General features: G+C 37.5%; 1 protein-coding gene and 1 long non-coding RNA gene across 26 annotated transcripts in view; one reads left to right on the top strand and one right to left on the bottom strand.

The window, feature by feature from the left end:
- Nucleotides 1–4,844: 4,844 nt before the first annotated feature.
- Nucleotides 4,845–16,054, top strand: part of MINDY3 (MINDY lysine 48 deubiquitinase 3) — an 81,545-nt gene continuing 70,335 nt past the window's right edge. For all 25 annotated transcript variants that reach the window (XR_012417503.1, XR_012417502.1, XR_012417501.1 and 22 more), the window contains exon 1: nucleotides 4,845–5,148. Coding sequence is in view for 3 of the 25 variants with exons in the window: in XM_005564713.4 (XP_005564770.1) it covers nucleotides 5,055–5,148 (94 nt within the window). In the remaining 22 variants the exon portion in view is untranslated. The remainder of the gene's footprint in view (nucleotides 5,149–16,054) is intronic.
- LOC141407652 (uncharacterized) overlaps nucleotides 13,500–16,054 on the bottom strand; it is a 109,623-nt gene continuing 107,068 nt past the window's right edge. The window contains exon 2 of the long non-coding RNA XR_012417504.1: nucleotides 13,500–14,798. This is a non-coding gene — a long non-coding RNA (uncharacterized lncRNA). The remainder of the gene's footprint in view (nucleotides 14,799–16,054) is intronic.

Below are 16,054 nucleotides of genomic sequence, written 5' to 3'. Positions count from 1 at the left end.
ATGGCCACCTTCTCACTGTGTCATTACATGGCCTTTTCTATATAGAGGGAGACATCATGCTCTGGTATCTCTTTCTCCTCTTTGAAGGAAATCAGTCCTATTGGATTAGAATCCCACTCTTAGGACCTCATTTCATCTTAACTACCTTCTTAAAGCCTCTATCTCCGAACACAGTTTAATTAGGGGTTAGGGCTTCAATATATGGATTTCGGAGGGACAGAATTCTGTCCATCACACCCTCCATAGCCTGATATTCCTGACTTATCTCTCTTCACTAACACAAATGCTAAGATTCTGCCACCAGAGTATTTCAAGCATAAAATGCGCATCCTCCCTTTCTTCTCTAGTCAAGATTCTATCCAGCTCAAACTTCTCTGGGTTTTCCCCACTTCAATGCAGAAATAATTCATATGCTATCTTTGCTCCTTTATAATGTTTTGCCTAAATCATTAATAAAGCTAACACAGGAATAGTATTTTTCAATGCTCGTATTTCTTTCGTGCCTAATGTTCCCTATTAAATATCACAATCGTTGTAAGATGCAATTATTAGTAAGTCCCCTTTATGAATGTGGTAACTGAACCTCAAAGAGGGTGTTTATTCATTCTATCACAATTGAGAACATTAAGGAATGAGCTTTTTGTAGATCTTGGCACCATTCACGGATATATGAAACATGGAGAGTAAAGCAGGGTTTGTGGGAAGAGTCATGTTTAATTTGGCACATATTGAGTTTGAGGTACCTATGACATATCCAAGTGTGTAAATATTATATGCTTACTTTATACAGTCTTGTGTTAATGTACAAGTTGGAATTTTATCTTTTCATTTCATGTTAACACAAGTGCTAAAATGGCAAATAACCTCTTTTATTCTATGTCTTAGTAAAGAATGCCATAATTATTTGTCTACTCCATATACGTTTTCAATATTCTTTTTCTCCCCATTATTCCCATACATTTCAAATTAAAGACAGCCACTTTTCAGAATCACAGAAGTGAACAGGACCTGCAGCAAATACGACCTTAAGAGATAATCTAAATTTACTTCTCTTATTTTACAGATGAAGAAAGCAAGGTACAGTTAGTTAAATGATCCACCGAACATCACACTTACTGCCCATATAGGGACTAACGTTCAGATTTTCTAATTCCATTTCAAGAGACTATGTCATTAGACCCATGATTCCCTAACAGTATTTTGCAGAACATAAACAATCTAAGAAGTTCAGTCAATGAAATGATTCAAATGTCTTTTAACATTAAACACGATCCCCACTCTTGGAGAGTTGCAAGGCTTGTTTAAGTTTACTTGACCCAGCATTTAATGACAGATCCCCTTTGCCACCATGTATTAATGTTGGTAGGAGACACACTGGGGAGTGATGCACTACGCTACCCTTGAATATGATGTTGGTGAGTTTGAAAGGGACTTGTATGCTCAACTGGACAAGTATTATCCTGCTGAGATAAGGTTAGGATGATGCAGAAGGAAGTAGTTTCATTTGCTTTGCTAGATTTATGCTGCTATTGGAAGGCAGAGGACATACAAATGAAAAAGTTTTATTAATAAATGAGTATGGGGTTGTTTTAATGACCCACCTAAAAGTTATTAATCTTATTACAGGGTGAGTTTTTGAAAGATTTGATTTATTCTAGATAAGGAGTAATGTAAATACACTAAATTAGGAGTCCAGGGTTTCCAACTGGAGAATTGTACTTTTCATATTAGTTGCTAGGAACTAGGTAATAAAGCTGTTGTGCTTTTATTTGGCAAAAAACTTTGAGAAAAGACAGGAAAATAATTAAACAGAGACTTAGAGTTTAATGCTGAGTAATTAATTTTGTTGCCTGAAATAGTAAAGATGGATAAAAAGAATTCATTATAATGGAAATCTCAGCCCAGTTTTATGGAAGCACCCTGACTTGAATTTGAAAGAAACAGAAGTATTATTAATAAAACTTACATATAAATAGGAAGTGAAAGATTATTAATACAACCTATATACACCTCAGTGATACAAGTTTAATCAAAACCATAGACAGTCCTGAGAAAAACAATATGCTAAAATATGAAGTGTTACAAATACATCAAAGAACATTTACATAATTTTCCAAGTCATTAAAACAAGAGAAAGGCATTTTCATCCAGCACCAGGTATAGATGCAAAACGTGATTCATTTAAATATTTATTTTATAGATAATTATTGAATAAGAACAATTTTAATGAATATTTATATTTAAATGTTATATCTAATGAATAATTAAGCAATAAATTAACAGTAAAATATTCCTTGTTAAAGACATGTACTGCTAATTAAAAAATTTAAAAGATTTCAAATAAAAATTACAATGTGGGCCGGGTGCAGTGGCTTACCCCTGTAATCCCAGCACTTTGCAAGGCTGAGATCAGGAGTTGAAGACCAGCCTGGCCAACATGGTGAAACCCCATCTCACTAAAAATACAAAAATTAGCCAGCATGGTGGTGGGTGCCTGTAATCCCAGCTGCTCGGGAGGCTGAGGCAGGAGAATCACTTGAAATCGGAAGGCGGAGGTTGCAGTGAGCCGAGATGGTGCCACTGCACTCCAGCCTGGGCAAAAGAGCGAAACTCTGCCTCCAAAAGAAAAAAAAAGCATTATAATGTGAAAGTGGAAAGGACATTCCTATAAATGTCTATCCAAAATTTTACTAGCATGATTGTAGCTGGAAACTAAGAAAAATCATAGATCAAAAAACTTCTCATTTAAAAAAATACATTTTGAAAATACAATTTTTTGTTTTTTCATAACTAATCAAACTTATAACTACTATCTGTATATTAATGGAACAGAAACAAATGTGGTGTTATATATACTATACCATTAATATTTCCATACATTAATGGAGAAAGTCAAACGTGGAAACACCTCTGAATTTAGAAGTCTGCCAGTTATGAGGTCTATGTACATAGACTCTTCTGTGTCTCTCAGGAAGTGGAAGAATTACGTAAATTGTAATCAGCATGCAAATATTAGATATTTAACTGGAGCAGTCAGTACTACTTCCCCGATCTCTCACTTGCTGAGAGACAATGAATTCTTAATTTCCAGTAAAGGCAAGTTTTGTTCCTTTGAATCACAATTATCGAGATCCAGTGATGTTCAAGGCCCCTTGCTAGGATTATGGACAGCTCTTTGCTTCCACAAATTTATATCCCAAGAGAAAAACAAATAATTCTTTGCAAATACAATGATGATAGGAACTGTCATAAGCAAGTTACAGATAAGGTACTATGAAGCTTCAGAAATTATAATTATTACTTTCAATTGTAATGATTGGAGAAAGCTTTATTAAAAAGTGGCATGCACACTATGACACGAAGGATAGGTAAGATCTGATTTGCAAAAATAAGGCAAGGAATATTCTAAAGGGAATAAAGATCAAGAGGAACGCTATGGCTCTAGTACAGGCACTTTGGGCAAGTCCCCCTGATTACAGTAAAGAGTACTGAACAAATAAAATTAATTAAAATAAAATTAGAAATAATGTACAAATAGCAAAAAAAAAAAAAATAGCTAGAAATAAAGTATAAATTAACAAAACCTTATTTGCAATCTAAAAGATTTTAAATTAGCCAAATGGTTTAATTAGCCAAATACAAGGGTATTCTACAATGAAACTGCATGTTTTTGGAATTAGAGAACATAACGTATTATACTAAAATACAATTGGCTAGAATGTATGAGTAAAAAAGTCAGAACTACTGTTGCATCAAATTCCCACAAAATGGCTTCTCCAGGTAAAAAAAAAATCCACTGTTGCATAAATGCCTTCCATGTGCTAGGAAGTACACCAAATCCTCTGCATGTGTTACTTTTTCCATTTATTCCTTACAATATATGAAATGTATGCAATCTCCCTTTTAGAAAGAAAAAAGCCTAGGTAGAGAGTAGGTAACTTGCTAGTAAGCGCAAAAGGTAGGAATGTAGGGCAGTATGACCCACAGCTTGGCCTCTTAACTATGCATTACTGCATCCCAAAGTAATATGGTTTCCAAGGAGTACAAAAACCTTACAGAACCAAAATAAAAGCATATATATATTTTTTAAAATCAGATTTTGCCCTTTCGTTTTAAACTTAAAGCTTGGGCAATACAAGCCCTCTTTTTTAAACCAGCACAAACATAAGTTTTCACATGAACTCAATTTAACTGCTAGTTAATTAGTAAAACCTAAACTTTAGTCCAGGTGTTGCCCACACACTCTGCAGTCTCAAAAACTGGAGATGAAAATGCTGTAACATTTACAAACAGGTTGCTTTGAATCTGTTTCCCTACAAATACCTTGTAATTCTGTGTTGCAGCTGGTAGAAGCATTTCTAATGCACATTATGCCACATTCTTTGCCATGGTTTTAGGTACTAGTTGGTCTGACTTTGATTTATTGAAGTACAGAGGTGGACAGCCTCCAGCTTATGAGAAGCGCCTTACCAAGGCAAAGATGGTACCGCACTGTGACTCAACCATTTCCTTATAGTTCTAGTTTTACAAAATTAATATTGTAAAATACAAGCAAGGGGCATATGTTCTAGTTCCTAGGGCCTGGGCCTCAGAGCCTCCAGCTGAGCCCAGAGCAGTGCCTAGAGGAAGGAGGTATTCCTGGAAGTTAGAAATACGCCGACGCCCCCTCCCAATAAAAAACTACCATCCCACCAAAGGGTCGCAGACGGTTCAGAAAGCAGAGAAGCTACTTCCACCGCTTTCCGTGGCTGTTTCCGCCTCCAATTTCACTTCCGGGGAGGGCACTTCCGGGCCCTCAGCTTCTAAGGGGCGGGAGTTAAAGAGGAGTCGGAAGTGGCACCAGTACTTCCGGTACGGAAAACTCGCTGCTGCGCGGACCTGGGTTGACAGGCGCGGTCTCTGCAAGTGGCTCTCAGCCCCTTCTCCTTTTTCCTGCCTCACCTTCCAACTCGTTTGCCGCCGCCGTCCCACAGCCGCTGTCTCTGGAGTTGCCCCTTCCCCATGTTCCGGGGCAGGAGTCCGCAAAGCGAAGACCCGCCCGCCCGTTTCCCATCATGTCCGAACTGACTAAAGAGCTGATGGAGCTGGTGTGGGGCACCAAGAGCAGCCCGGGTCTCTCGGACACCATTTTCTGCCGCTGGACGCAAGGTACCCTGGCGGGGCTCTCTCACTTTCAGCCGCTGCTTCCTTTGCCCTGCGAGAGTCCGCCTGTGACGCCTCTCGCTCCAGCCCCTCGCGCGCCCCGCACTCTGTCCCAGTCGCGGTGCTCAGCGCTGAAGCTGGACTTTCTAGACACGCCCTGCCTTGCCTTGGTGGGGAGAGGTTGAGTAGGAGAAAGGTTACAGCTGCCACTAAATACCCGCAGCGCCTCTTCCATCCTCCGGGCTGCGCTTCGGCTGGGGAGGAGGAGGGGGTGGCCCCTTGCTGGGTTGCAGGGCGTGACACGGAAGGTGCGCCCCGTGCCCTGGTGCCACTTTCTCAAGGGGGTGCTGTGGCCTTCCCCATCTTTACCCCCTAACAGAGCTCTCTATTGGTGGTGGTTGGTCTATTTTTGGTAAGAAGGAGGGACGTCCACGGGAAAGTCCAAGTGGCTAATTCAAAAAGCAGTTTTTTATTTGTATTGTCATTATGTGGTAAGGTGTGGTACTCTCTGTGTAAACACTGTTGCTTGCTAAAAAGTGTACTCTTGGCCCAAAGTATCCCCGTTTTGGATATGGTTTATTATCTGTCACTGTTAAAAAAGGAATATGGATCATAGTACTTCCTCTATCGGTATACTTGTAACCCAGACAGGATTTTTACTTATATAAAGAGTCTTAGTACAAACAATAATGAAATAAAAGAAGCATTTATTGAATTCCTGCACCGTAACAGGCTGGGCGTTTTATACTGGTAACTATCCCTAATTCTTAAGTTTCGATAGGCAAACAACTGACACATTCCTAAAGGTGACTCAGGAAAGATGATGATGAGGTTAAAAGCATAACCTTGAGTCAGAAGGATCAATACTTTATGTATGTAAAACAATATTATTATTAAAACATCTGTTTAGAGAACACCTGTTCCCTAAATAGACTGGGGGGAATTTTGGCAGAGTAAATATAAACCCCTATTTCAAAACGCGTGTCTTGTAAAAAAAAATTCAAGATTTACGTAATCTCTCCTTCCCTCCCAGATATGTTTTAAGAGCTGGTAAAATTACAATTATAATATATTATAAGTTGGGATATTTAGTCCCTCACTGTTGCTCTGCAGATGAAAACAATTAGTTGTGAAGGTAAATGACTGGGCCAAACTTGCACAAATTGATAGAACTGGGAATGGATTCCAGGTCTGAATTCCTAATACACCTCTGTTTTTATTATCTTCCTTTGAGTTTCCAAACCCTACATGTAATGACCTGGGCTCTTTTTTTCCACATTGAATTATGTCAGTTACCTAATCTTGGGCACCTTAGAGGGAGATTTTATTTCAACACTTCCCGCTTTGACTTACTTATTCTAATAGTAAACAGCTCTAAAATACTGTGAAAGACTAAGAAGAAATTTACTTCCATTGTAATCAATTAACATTTATAAAACATTTTACAGAGTAGAATAAGATAATATTCAGCCCTGTTTATATTTATACTGTAATGCAAATGCAAGGAAGATTCAGGGCAGCAGTTCCAGTAATGGTTAAGAGCACAGGCTTTGGAATAGATTCAGGTTCATGCAATTTAACTTATTTAAGCCTCAGTTTCCTTCTCTGTAAAGTACGGATAATAGACCTTATAAAGTTGTTGTGAGGATTAAAGGCCATGTAAATAATTTAGGCGCTTAGGACACTATCTGACATATAGTGAACACTCGGTATATGGTAGCTCTTTTTATATTATTTTTAAAAATAATTTTATATTTATTTTAAGTTATTTTAATTGTAGACTAAGCCACATTCACTCTTTGGCTTTTTCCCGACAATTACAATAAGTTGTTTATTTGATGGATAATCATTATTCTCAATAGGACTTTATAATGACTTATTAGAATGCTCTGCCACCTTTAATCATGCAGAAATTCTTTAACAGGATTAGTTCTGTCAGTACCATTTCAAAATAAAGGATTTCTTTCTTTCTTTCTTTTTTCGTTTATAGAGTGCAGTTAGTTATATTTTGAATATGTAACTCTTCAAGGCCTTACACTGATTGAGATTTTAAGGCAACCAAACATATATTTTTGAAGTTATCACCTCTGAATCAGAGGGGTCCTGTTACTGGTTTTGGTATGTTAACTGTTGTATTCATTTGTTTGTTCTTTGAGGCCATTGCTAAATATTGCTTTGGCAGTCCTTTGGGATTGTGGGAATAGACACAAGACACTGCTTTGCTGCATTACTAATGTGACATCAACTCTGGCTTTATTTCATAGTCTGTGACTGTCTCCAATTGACAACTGCAGTCTCATTAGTCTTCTGGAAGCAAGATACAGGTGTAAGATGTTTGGCGTGAATATTTATGCAATTATATCTAGAGATAGTTCATCTATGAAATTATATTGATTGACCAACTTAAATTCTTTTGATATGGTTGTTAAAACAATAAGCTGCAGGAGTGGCACATAGTTGTTTTTAATTGGCTTGACATTTTTAGATAATTCTCTTCTACAAATCCTGTTCGTTTTAAAAAAATGTGGGGTGTTTTTCTTTTTCTTTTTTTGGGCAGTTTTAATTTTAAAGGCAATAAGCCATGTAATTTAAGGGCTTAAAGTTGGCAGGGTTTTATTTTAACTTGAAAATTTATTCTCCTCTCTGCTTCCCTCCTGCTCAATTGCCTATAGTACTTTTTAAAGAATAGCATATAATTTTCACTTCCTTAGCTCATTAGCACTATTTATCCTCTCCCTTCCCACAAACTACACCAGTATTCCAAGCTCTTACAGTTGAGAGTCAGTAGGGTGGGAGGGAAGACAAACAGTAAACATAATGTAGCATAAATTACACATGTACAATAAATAGTTTGAAGATGAGGAGATATGGAGTTCTGGGTGGGGTGTCCTGGGCAGGCCTTATTTTAAGATGAGATTTGAGCAAACACTTGGAGTCACTCTGCTAGTCATGCAGAAGTCAGAAGAAAGAGTGCTCCAGGCAGAACAAATGGTAGTTACAAAACACTTCACACAAACTACGCTTGGTCTGTTCCAGCAACAAGAAGGAAGTTAGTGTGGCAAGAGAGGGAATAAAGGAAAAGGAGAATAATAAAAGATGATATAAGAAATAAAATGGCCCAAATCATGTAAAGCTTTCTAGCCTATTAGAAGGACTTTCGCTCATCTTGTACATGAAACGGGGGTCCTTGGAAGATTTGGAGCAAAGGAGAGATACCACCTGGCAAGCTTTTAAAGGATTGATCTGCCTGGTGTATTTGAGGATAGACTGTAGTGGATTGGGACGACAAGATCAGAGAAGAGACAATTGCAGCAATCCAGGGGAGAAAAGATGCCATCCTGGACCAGAGTAGTGGCACTGGAGATGGTAAGAAGCGGGCAGACTGACCATAACCCAACAGAACCAAAATAAGAATCAGCTAGACCTGACAGAAGTAGTATTTCTTGTATAAATAAAAACATTTTGAGTTATTTGGAATTTATTTTCTTTTCAACATTGATTGCTTAGCTCAGTGTTTGGCAAACTTCTCTAGAGGGTGAGTGGCCTTTTTATTGCCTCTCAGCTCATCAATGCTATTGCAGCAAAAGCAACCATAGTTAGTATGGGTGTGGCTGCATTCCAAAACATGAAAGCAGATGAGGGTTGTAGTTTGCTGACGCCTGATGGAGAGTGTAAACTCTTAGAAGCCATTTTTCATTCTTCCAATTATTTTCCTTCTTCCAGTTATTTTATTGTTTCTCCTAAAGACTAGTCAGAAAGAGAGATATTTATTTTCACTATTTGTAGCAGTGCAGTGGGTGGATTTTTTTTTTTCTCTTTCCCCAGGGGAAGAGGGGCGTGTAGGTGTAGTTGATTGAACTAGAGTTTTGGGCTTTCAGTGTAGCACAATTTTTGTTACATAATATGAAAAAAAAATGAGATTTAACAAATAACTTAGGAAAAATGAAGGATCCATTAAAATATAAATATAAAATATATTAAGAGTTAATACACTTGGGTTAATTTAAGGTTTAAAGGCATGTTTGGGTATTTATTTTAATGTGATTTACTATTCTATCAAAGTAATAAAATGATACACCAGCATCATTAATTTTTCTTCCAAAGTGAAGTTAATACTGTGGATCACCTCGTTTCAAATATTTTTTTGTTTTTGGAAGGTTTTAACATTCTCTTATGTAGGTTTTTCCTTTCTTCAACATACCTAAATTATGATTTGCATAACAGCCAATATTTTGTAATTCGTAATTGGTAAGCATATACGACAAAATTAATTCCTTAGTACTTTGTTTTATTCAAATACTTCAAAGTGTCTTGTCTGTCATAATATATTTATACTATATTTTACAGCTTTTGAAAATCTTACCTAATCTTTGCAACATCCCTGAAAGATAACAAATAATAAATGTAGTTATCCTCATTTTTTAAGATGAAAGGTCCAGTTGAGATATTTGACTCAGCCTGGATGTCAAACTAAGTCTTTCTATAGCCTTGTTTACATGGAAGACTAGAATTGTAGAAGCTATAGTTGTCAAAATGGTGTGCATTATGTGTGTGTATAAATATATATAGTAAGTAATATGAAAACAAGAAATTGAAAAATTGCGATGAGGTTCATGGCTCAGGTTTACCCTGGTTCTGAGCTATAAAATGTGAAAATGAGAAAGACTTTTCTGTGATCTCTGGTACTGTGTAATGTGATATGAAATTGTATACGTAGGATTAGATGTTTTAAGATGGATAGTTTCAGACCTAATCAGGAAAAACAGCCATTTATGGTAAGTTAAGTCCTTCTAAAACTAGGAAATAATTGAGTATGAGAACTCTTGACAAGAAAAGTAATGCTGTGTCCTAAGGAATTCAAACTTAAGTAAAACCTTATTATAGAAAGAGAAAGTCTCCTTAGCATAGTCCTGTTTTAGGATAGAATACTTAATTTTCATTTAGCTGACTTTATTTCATTTTGGCTCTAATAGCCTTTGTCCATTATCACTTAACACACTGAAACATGTATATTGGAATTAAACAGAAATTGGCATGAAGTATAACTGCTTAGAATTCTCTCCATGGGTTTTTAATATTCAGAGTGCAAAAGCAACTCACTATAATGCAGTTCCAACTAAAAGCCCCACCCATGGATAATTGGGTTACGTTATTTAAATTTTTAAGGAAGGCAAGATCCATTACTAATTCAAACTTTAATTTCATACACGAAAAGTTTAGCAGATCTTAATTTCACCTCTGCACTTGGGTACAACACTAGGGGCCCTTTCCTTATTCTCAGTAGGAGGAGAGCTGGCCAAACAGTGAAGATTTCGTCTCTTCTTCCTCGGTTGGACCTTAAATTTGGTTGTTTTAACATAACCAGAAACCTTAGTTGTCACTTTCCTTATTAACTTGGTTCCATGCATCTTCTCTATTCCAGTTCTCCATTTGTCCTATTTTTGATCTCCCAGGCTGCTATGTATTGCTGGAGAAAATTGTGTCCAGCACCAATACTTAAATCTTAGCTGAGCCCTCGGTGCTTCTGTTAGTTCTTTCCTTATGTTTTTCGGAATTAACACTTTCCTCAATTCTGTACCTTTCTCATTCCTCTCACTCTCAATATGTAACACCTCTTCACTTTTTCATTTTTCCTCATATGTTTAACTTAAAAGTCTTCCAAAATTTACTTCTTCTCCTAAGCCAGTGGCTCTCAAGTTTTTGGAACTCAGGTCCCCATTACAGTGTTAAAAATTGTTGAGGGCTTCAATATGAAAAAGTTAAAACTTAGTGAGACTTTGGCATTGTTTTACATTTTTGCAAATCTCTTTAATGTTTATCATATTGGAAGACAGCTGGATTCCCACATATGCTTCTCCAGTCTGTGGCAATATATTGTTTTGGTTGAAGTGGATGCAGAAAATCTGGCCTCACATATGTAATTGGAAAAGGTATAAGAAGTATGGTAGTAGCCTTTTTGGATAATTACACATAATCTTCTTTAATACCACACCAAAACTTGACACATCAGAGTATTGTAGAGATTAGTTGCAATACGAAATCTAAAACTGAATCACATAACTTTTCATCCTCTGTTAAATTGAAATCTTTTGGTCTGTCTTGCAGTTCAAGTGGATCTCTTACCTGTGCATTAATTTGTAACAGTATGCATCAGTGATTTGGAAATTATTGGTGTACTGACAGTCTTCCAAATGTTGATGTATGTCATGATAACCACACTAGAAGTCACGTTTGTTTCTGTTACCAGTGAGCTCATCAGAACAATCTGTAAGCATTGAGAAGCTGTCAGACTCACAGTGGTGGACACAAGTTTTCCAAGTTACTGCTTGAAAGCTGGAAATTTTATCACTGGCTATTTTCCTTGAAATGTCAAACTCACTTATTTCTGAGAAAATGTCAGCCAGATACTCAAGTCTGAATAATTGTAGCTTATTGGTAGTTATACTAGGTAAAAGTAACACTCCATTTAAAAAAAAAAAAAAAGTAGCTAGTTCAGCTTGCAATTAAAAAAAAAATTACACAGATACTTTTCCTTGAGATAACTTTTGAGCATCATACCCAGTATGTAGCAGAAGTGCTTTATGGGTAGCTTCCATTTTGTTCCACAGAATATATTTTTAAAAAGACACTGTATTCAAGATCAAGATGTAATAAAATTAGTAGTTTTGACTGCAGCAGTAAGTGTGTTCTTAAATTGGCTCTGTATGGGGGTGTTTTTTAGGACAGTGACCACTAGGACAGCTTGATGTTACTGTGTTGATTTGTGCTAAGGAACCGGCAATGTAATCCACCATAGCTTTTGTACCATCACTGTGAATGTCAACACAGTGAAATGGGCAAATCATGTCTTAGTTTTATCATTTAAATAATTGTAACCTCCAGTGGGCCTCCTGAAGGGTCTCTAAGACTTCCAGAGGTGTCTGTGGACCACCTTTAAAAGTCTTTCTCAGCTCTTTTTCAGGACTTGGAGACCTTAAACTTCCTCTTTTCCATATAATCGTTCGTTCCCTTTTCTAAGTCATGCCTTTCAGCCTACAAAGTAATAATTCTTTATCCAACTACCCTTCAAGCTATCATTCTTTTTCCCTTCCGCCAAACTTGAATATAGTTGTCTGTTGGTGTCTGAGGGGTAGTGGGTTCAAGGACCCCCCTGCAGATACCAAAATCCATAGACGCTCTGCAGTATTTGCATATAACCTACACACAACTTCCCCTATGCTTTAAATCATCTCTAGATTACTTACAATACCTAATACAATGTAAACGCTATGTAAATAGTTATTACATTGTATTGTTTAGGGAATGATATGAAAAAGTCTGTAAATGTTTAAGACAGACCCAACCATCCTTTTTTTTAATCACCCTCAAATATTTTCCATTTGTGTTTGGTTGAATTTGTGGTCACCAAACCTATGGATATGGACGGCCAACTGTAGTTTGCTTTTACTATTTCTCTTTCTAATCCGAATTACACTTCAACTTTTAAAATTTGGCTACTCTTCCCAGTGCTGTAAATTTATGTTTTTAGTATCCCAGTGACATGCTTAATCTAGTATTTTAATTTATATCTTTATTCAGCAGCGTTTGTCATAGTTGACTACTCTTTGCTTCTGATTTTTCCTTTCCAAGAGCTCAGTTAATGTGCTTCTCTCTTATCCTTCTAATTTTTGTCAGTCTTCTTTGCCGACTCAGCCTCTGCTCACTTTTTAATGTTCCCAGCTTCATTATTTTTGTTCTACAGGTTCTCATGCACTTTAACTGACATGTTTAAGATGATTGAAATTGCTGCCTCTAATCCTCAGTCCTGCCCTGAGCTACACACTTACATCTCCGATTTCTAAACGTTGCCAAATGGTTATCTCACATTTTTGAGACTGAACTTGTTATTCCTAGAAACAAACACCGCCATTATCTTCCCTGCCAAAACATCAACAGGCATTAATTGAGCAATAGCTATACAACATACTGTGGGAAAACAGTGATCAGTAACACAGATACAACACTGGTCAGGCAAGGCAGATGATTAACAGGTAAACAAACAATAACTACAGATTATGATAAGTACTGGTTGTGCTGGGGGATGACGGGAGAGACTACTTAGATAGGTTTGTAAGGAAATATCCCTCTGAGGAATTAACACCTAAAGTGAGACCTGACAAATAAGGATTTATCTATATGGAGAGTAGAGGAAAGAGCATTTTCATGTAGAGAGAACAGTAAGCATCGAGGCTACAGGTAAAGTCTCTGGGATGTTCTGAGGACCTAAGGTCACAGCAGATAATGACTGTAAGTGTAAACAGAGTCAACTGGATTGATAGATCATACAGTGTCTTCCAGACCACAAAAAGGAGTTTGGGTTTTATTTTAATTGCAATGAGAAGCCATTGAAATGTTTTAAGCAGGCTGTGTCAAAATCTGTTTTCCATTTCTAAAATATTCTTCTGGCAACTATGGTAAATACTTGGGGACTGGACAGGAGGGAGGAAGGAATAGGGAGACGTGGTTGGAAACTCTTGACAGTATTTAAGGTCAAAGATTATAGTGCTTTGAACTATAAGGTGAACTCGAGATGGGATGGAAATGAACATGTTCAAGATATGTTTTGAAGCCTTGAAGCAGGAAGACCTTATCTTAGGGTGAAACCTAAAGATAAGTTTGAGTTTTCCAGAGAAATGGTTAGCAGGTGTTTCAAGCAGAAGAAACATCATGTACAAAGGGTAAGAGAGAGAGAAAATGAAATATCTCAGGACCTGAAAGAAACTCAATGTGCCCAGAGTCTGAAAGGAAGAATGGCAAAGGGTGAAGAGGGAGATGCAGGCAGAAGCCAGATTATACAGGACCATGTTAAGGGACTTAGACTCTGTCTGTGTCTGGAGTTTCTAATCTGGGCTGTATTTGGGAATTACGTGGTTATAACCAGTAATGGAATTTCTGAGAGTAGATGAGATTATTCAGGAAGAATGCATAGAATGAAATGAGCATAGATCCTAAAGCCAAGACCTGGGGAACATTAGCACTTACAAGCAGTGATCATGGAGACAGAAGAACTAGAAAAGCAAAACTTGGAATGAAAAGCCAAGGGACAAAGGTTTCTCAGATTTGTGGTCAGCATTTCAGGTTGATTCTTTGGGAGATTAAATAAGATAAGACTTGGGAACTAGCCTGTACTGGTCACTGATGAACTTGGGTGAGAATGAGTTTGGTTCACTCATGGGTTGAAAACCAGATTAGTGAGGGTTAAGTAAATGGGTAAGAAAATTGAGACAAGGTATATATAGATGACTAGCTGGGCTTTGGGAGGACAAGAATGATGGAGTGCTGGTTGGAGTTTTTGGTGGAATCTTAAGGTTTTGTTTTAATATGTGAGATAAATGTTTATATGCTTTCTAGAAGAGACTGAAGATAAAGAGAGGAGGTGGGATGGAATAGCACCCTCTCCTTTGCTCTCATCTGGTGTCTCAAGCTAGAAACTTCATAAACAGCTCTAATTTCTTTTGTACCAAGCCATTGCCCTACTTAAACATACTAAATAAATCTTATATTTACCTCAGAAATATTACTTGAATATACTTTCTCTTCTCCACGCTAATGTTGCTTTCATTAGGTCAGCAGCATCTCTATAGGGATGTTGAAACAACTTCTTCCTGGTTCTGTTCCTTTAAAAAAGGAAAAAGAAAAAAAGAAAAAAGCCCAGTAAGATGATACTACTGTTTTACTGAAAGATCTCTGCTGGTTAAGTCCTGGTTCTTTGGCCCTTTGGCCCTTTGCAATATTAACCACTTGTCATCTTTCCTGCCGCCCATTTGCTGGCACCTCCATCCTACCCCCATGCTACCCTTTAGCTATGTTAAATTGTCTCTGATTTATACACATTCCCTCCTCTTGGAAAACCTTTTTTCTTTAATTAAGGTATTTTCTGTAGCTGAATTTTATCCATTCACCTTTGCCTCTCTGGCAAATTGCTGTTCAAGATGAGCCTGGAAGTTACCTGTTATGATAGACTAGAGCATGCCTTTCTGTGTCTACAATACTCTGCATTCTTCTGCTACAACATTCGTTTATTCCTTTATTTTAGTAATTATCTATTTGTATGTCTCTCTTCACCTGGACTAGTGGCTCCTCCAGACCAGAGACTGTGTCATCCAGGCATATATCCTAGATGTTTGGCATAATATCAGATGTTCATTAACGTGAAGTGATTTGGCTGAATGACTGAATAGTAACAATTAATGGAATTTATAGATTCTTAGCATTTTGGAATTGGGATTGATTATTTTAATGAGAACACTGAGGCCTAAGCAGGTGAAATGATCTTCAAAGGGTTATCCAGATGGTCACTGGGTTCTCCCAACTTCTCACCTAGGGCCCTCTGAAGAACTTCCACTAGTTGCTATCAGTCAGTGCTGGTTAGGTAATATTTAAATTAAGGTGGAGCCAATATAAACACATGTACTGTCTATGATGCCATTGTGTTGCTCTGTCGCCCAGGCTGGAGTGCAGTGGCGCGATCTCGGCTCACTGCAAGCTCCGCCTCCTGGGTTCACGCCATTCTCCTGCCTCAGCCTACCAAGTAGCTGGGACTACAGGTGTCCACCACCATGCCCAGCTAATTTTTTGTATTTTTAGTAGAGATGAGGTTTCATCGCGTTAGCCAGGATGGTCTCAATCTCCTGACCTCGTGATCCGCCTGCCTTGGCCTCCCAAAGTGCTGGGATTACAGACATGAGCCATCTTGGCCGATGCCATTTAATTTTTAGCTTATAGAATGTGAGTGAAAGATTGAAATGATACAATGATATGGTATTTAAAGAGTTCTAAAAATTGTTTGAATTTAGTAGATTAACTAGTCCTCCTCAGATGAAAAGTCAGATTTAGTGTCATTTTACTAAAGTCCATACTTTATCCTCCTAGA

Source organism: Macaca fascicularis, chromosome 9, assembly GCF_037993035.2.
Source record: "Macaca fascicularis isolate 582-1 chromosome 9, T2T-MFA8v1.1".
Taxonomy (NCBI): Eukaryota; Metazoa; Chordata; class Mammalia; order Primates; family Cercopithecidae; genus Macaca; species Macaca fascicularis.
This window is presented reverse-complemented; position numbering and strand designations above follow the sequence as displayed.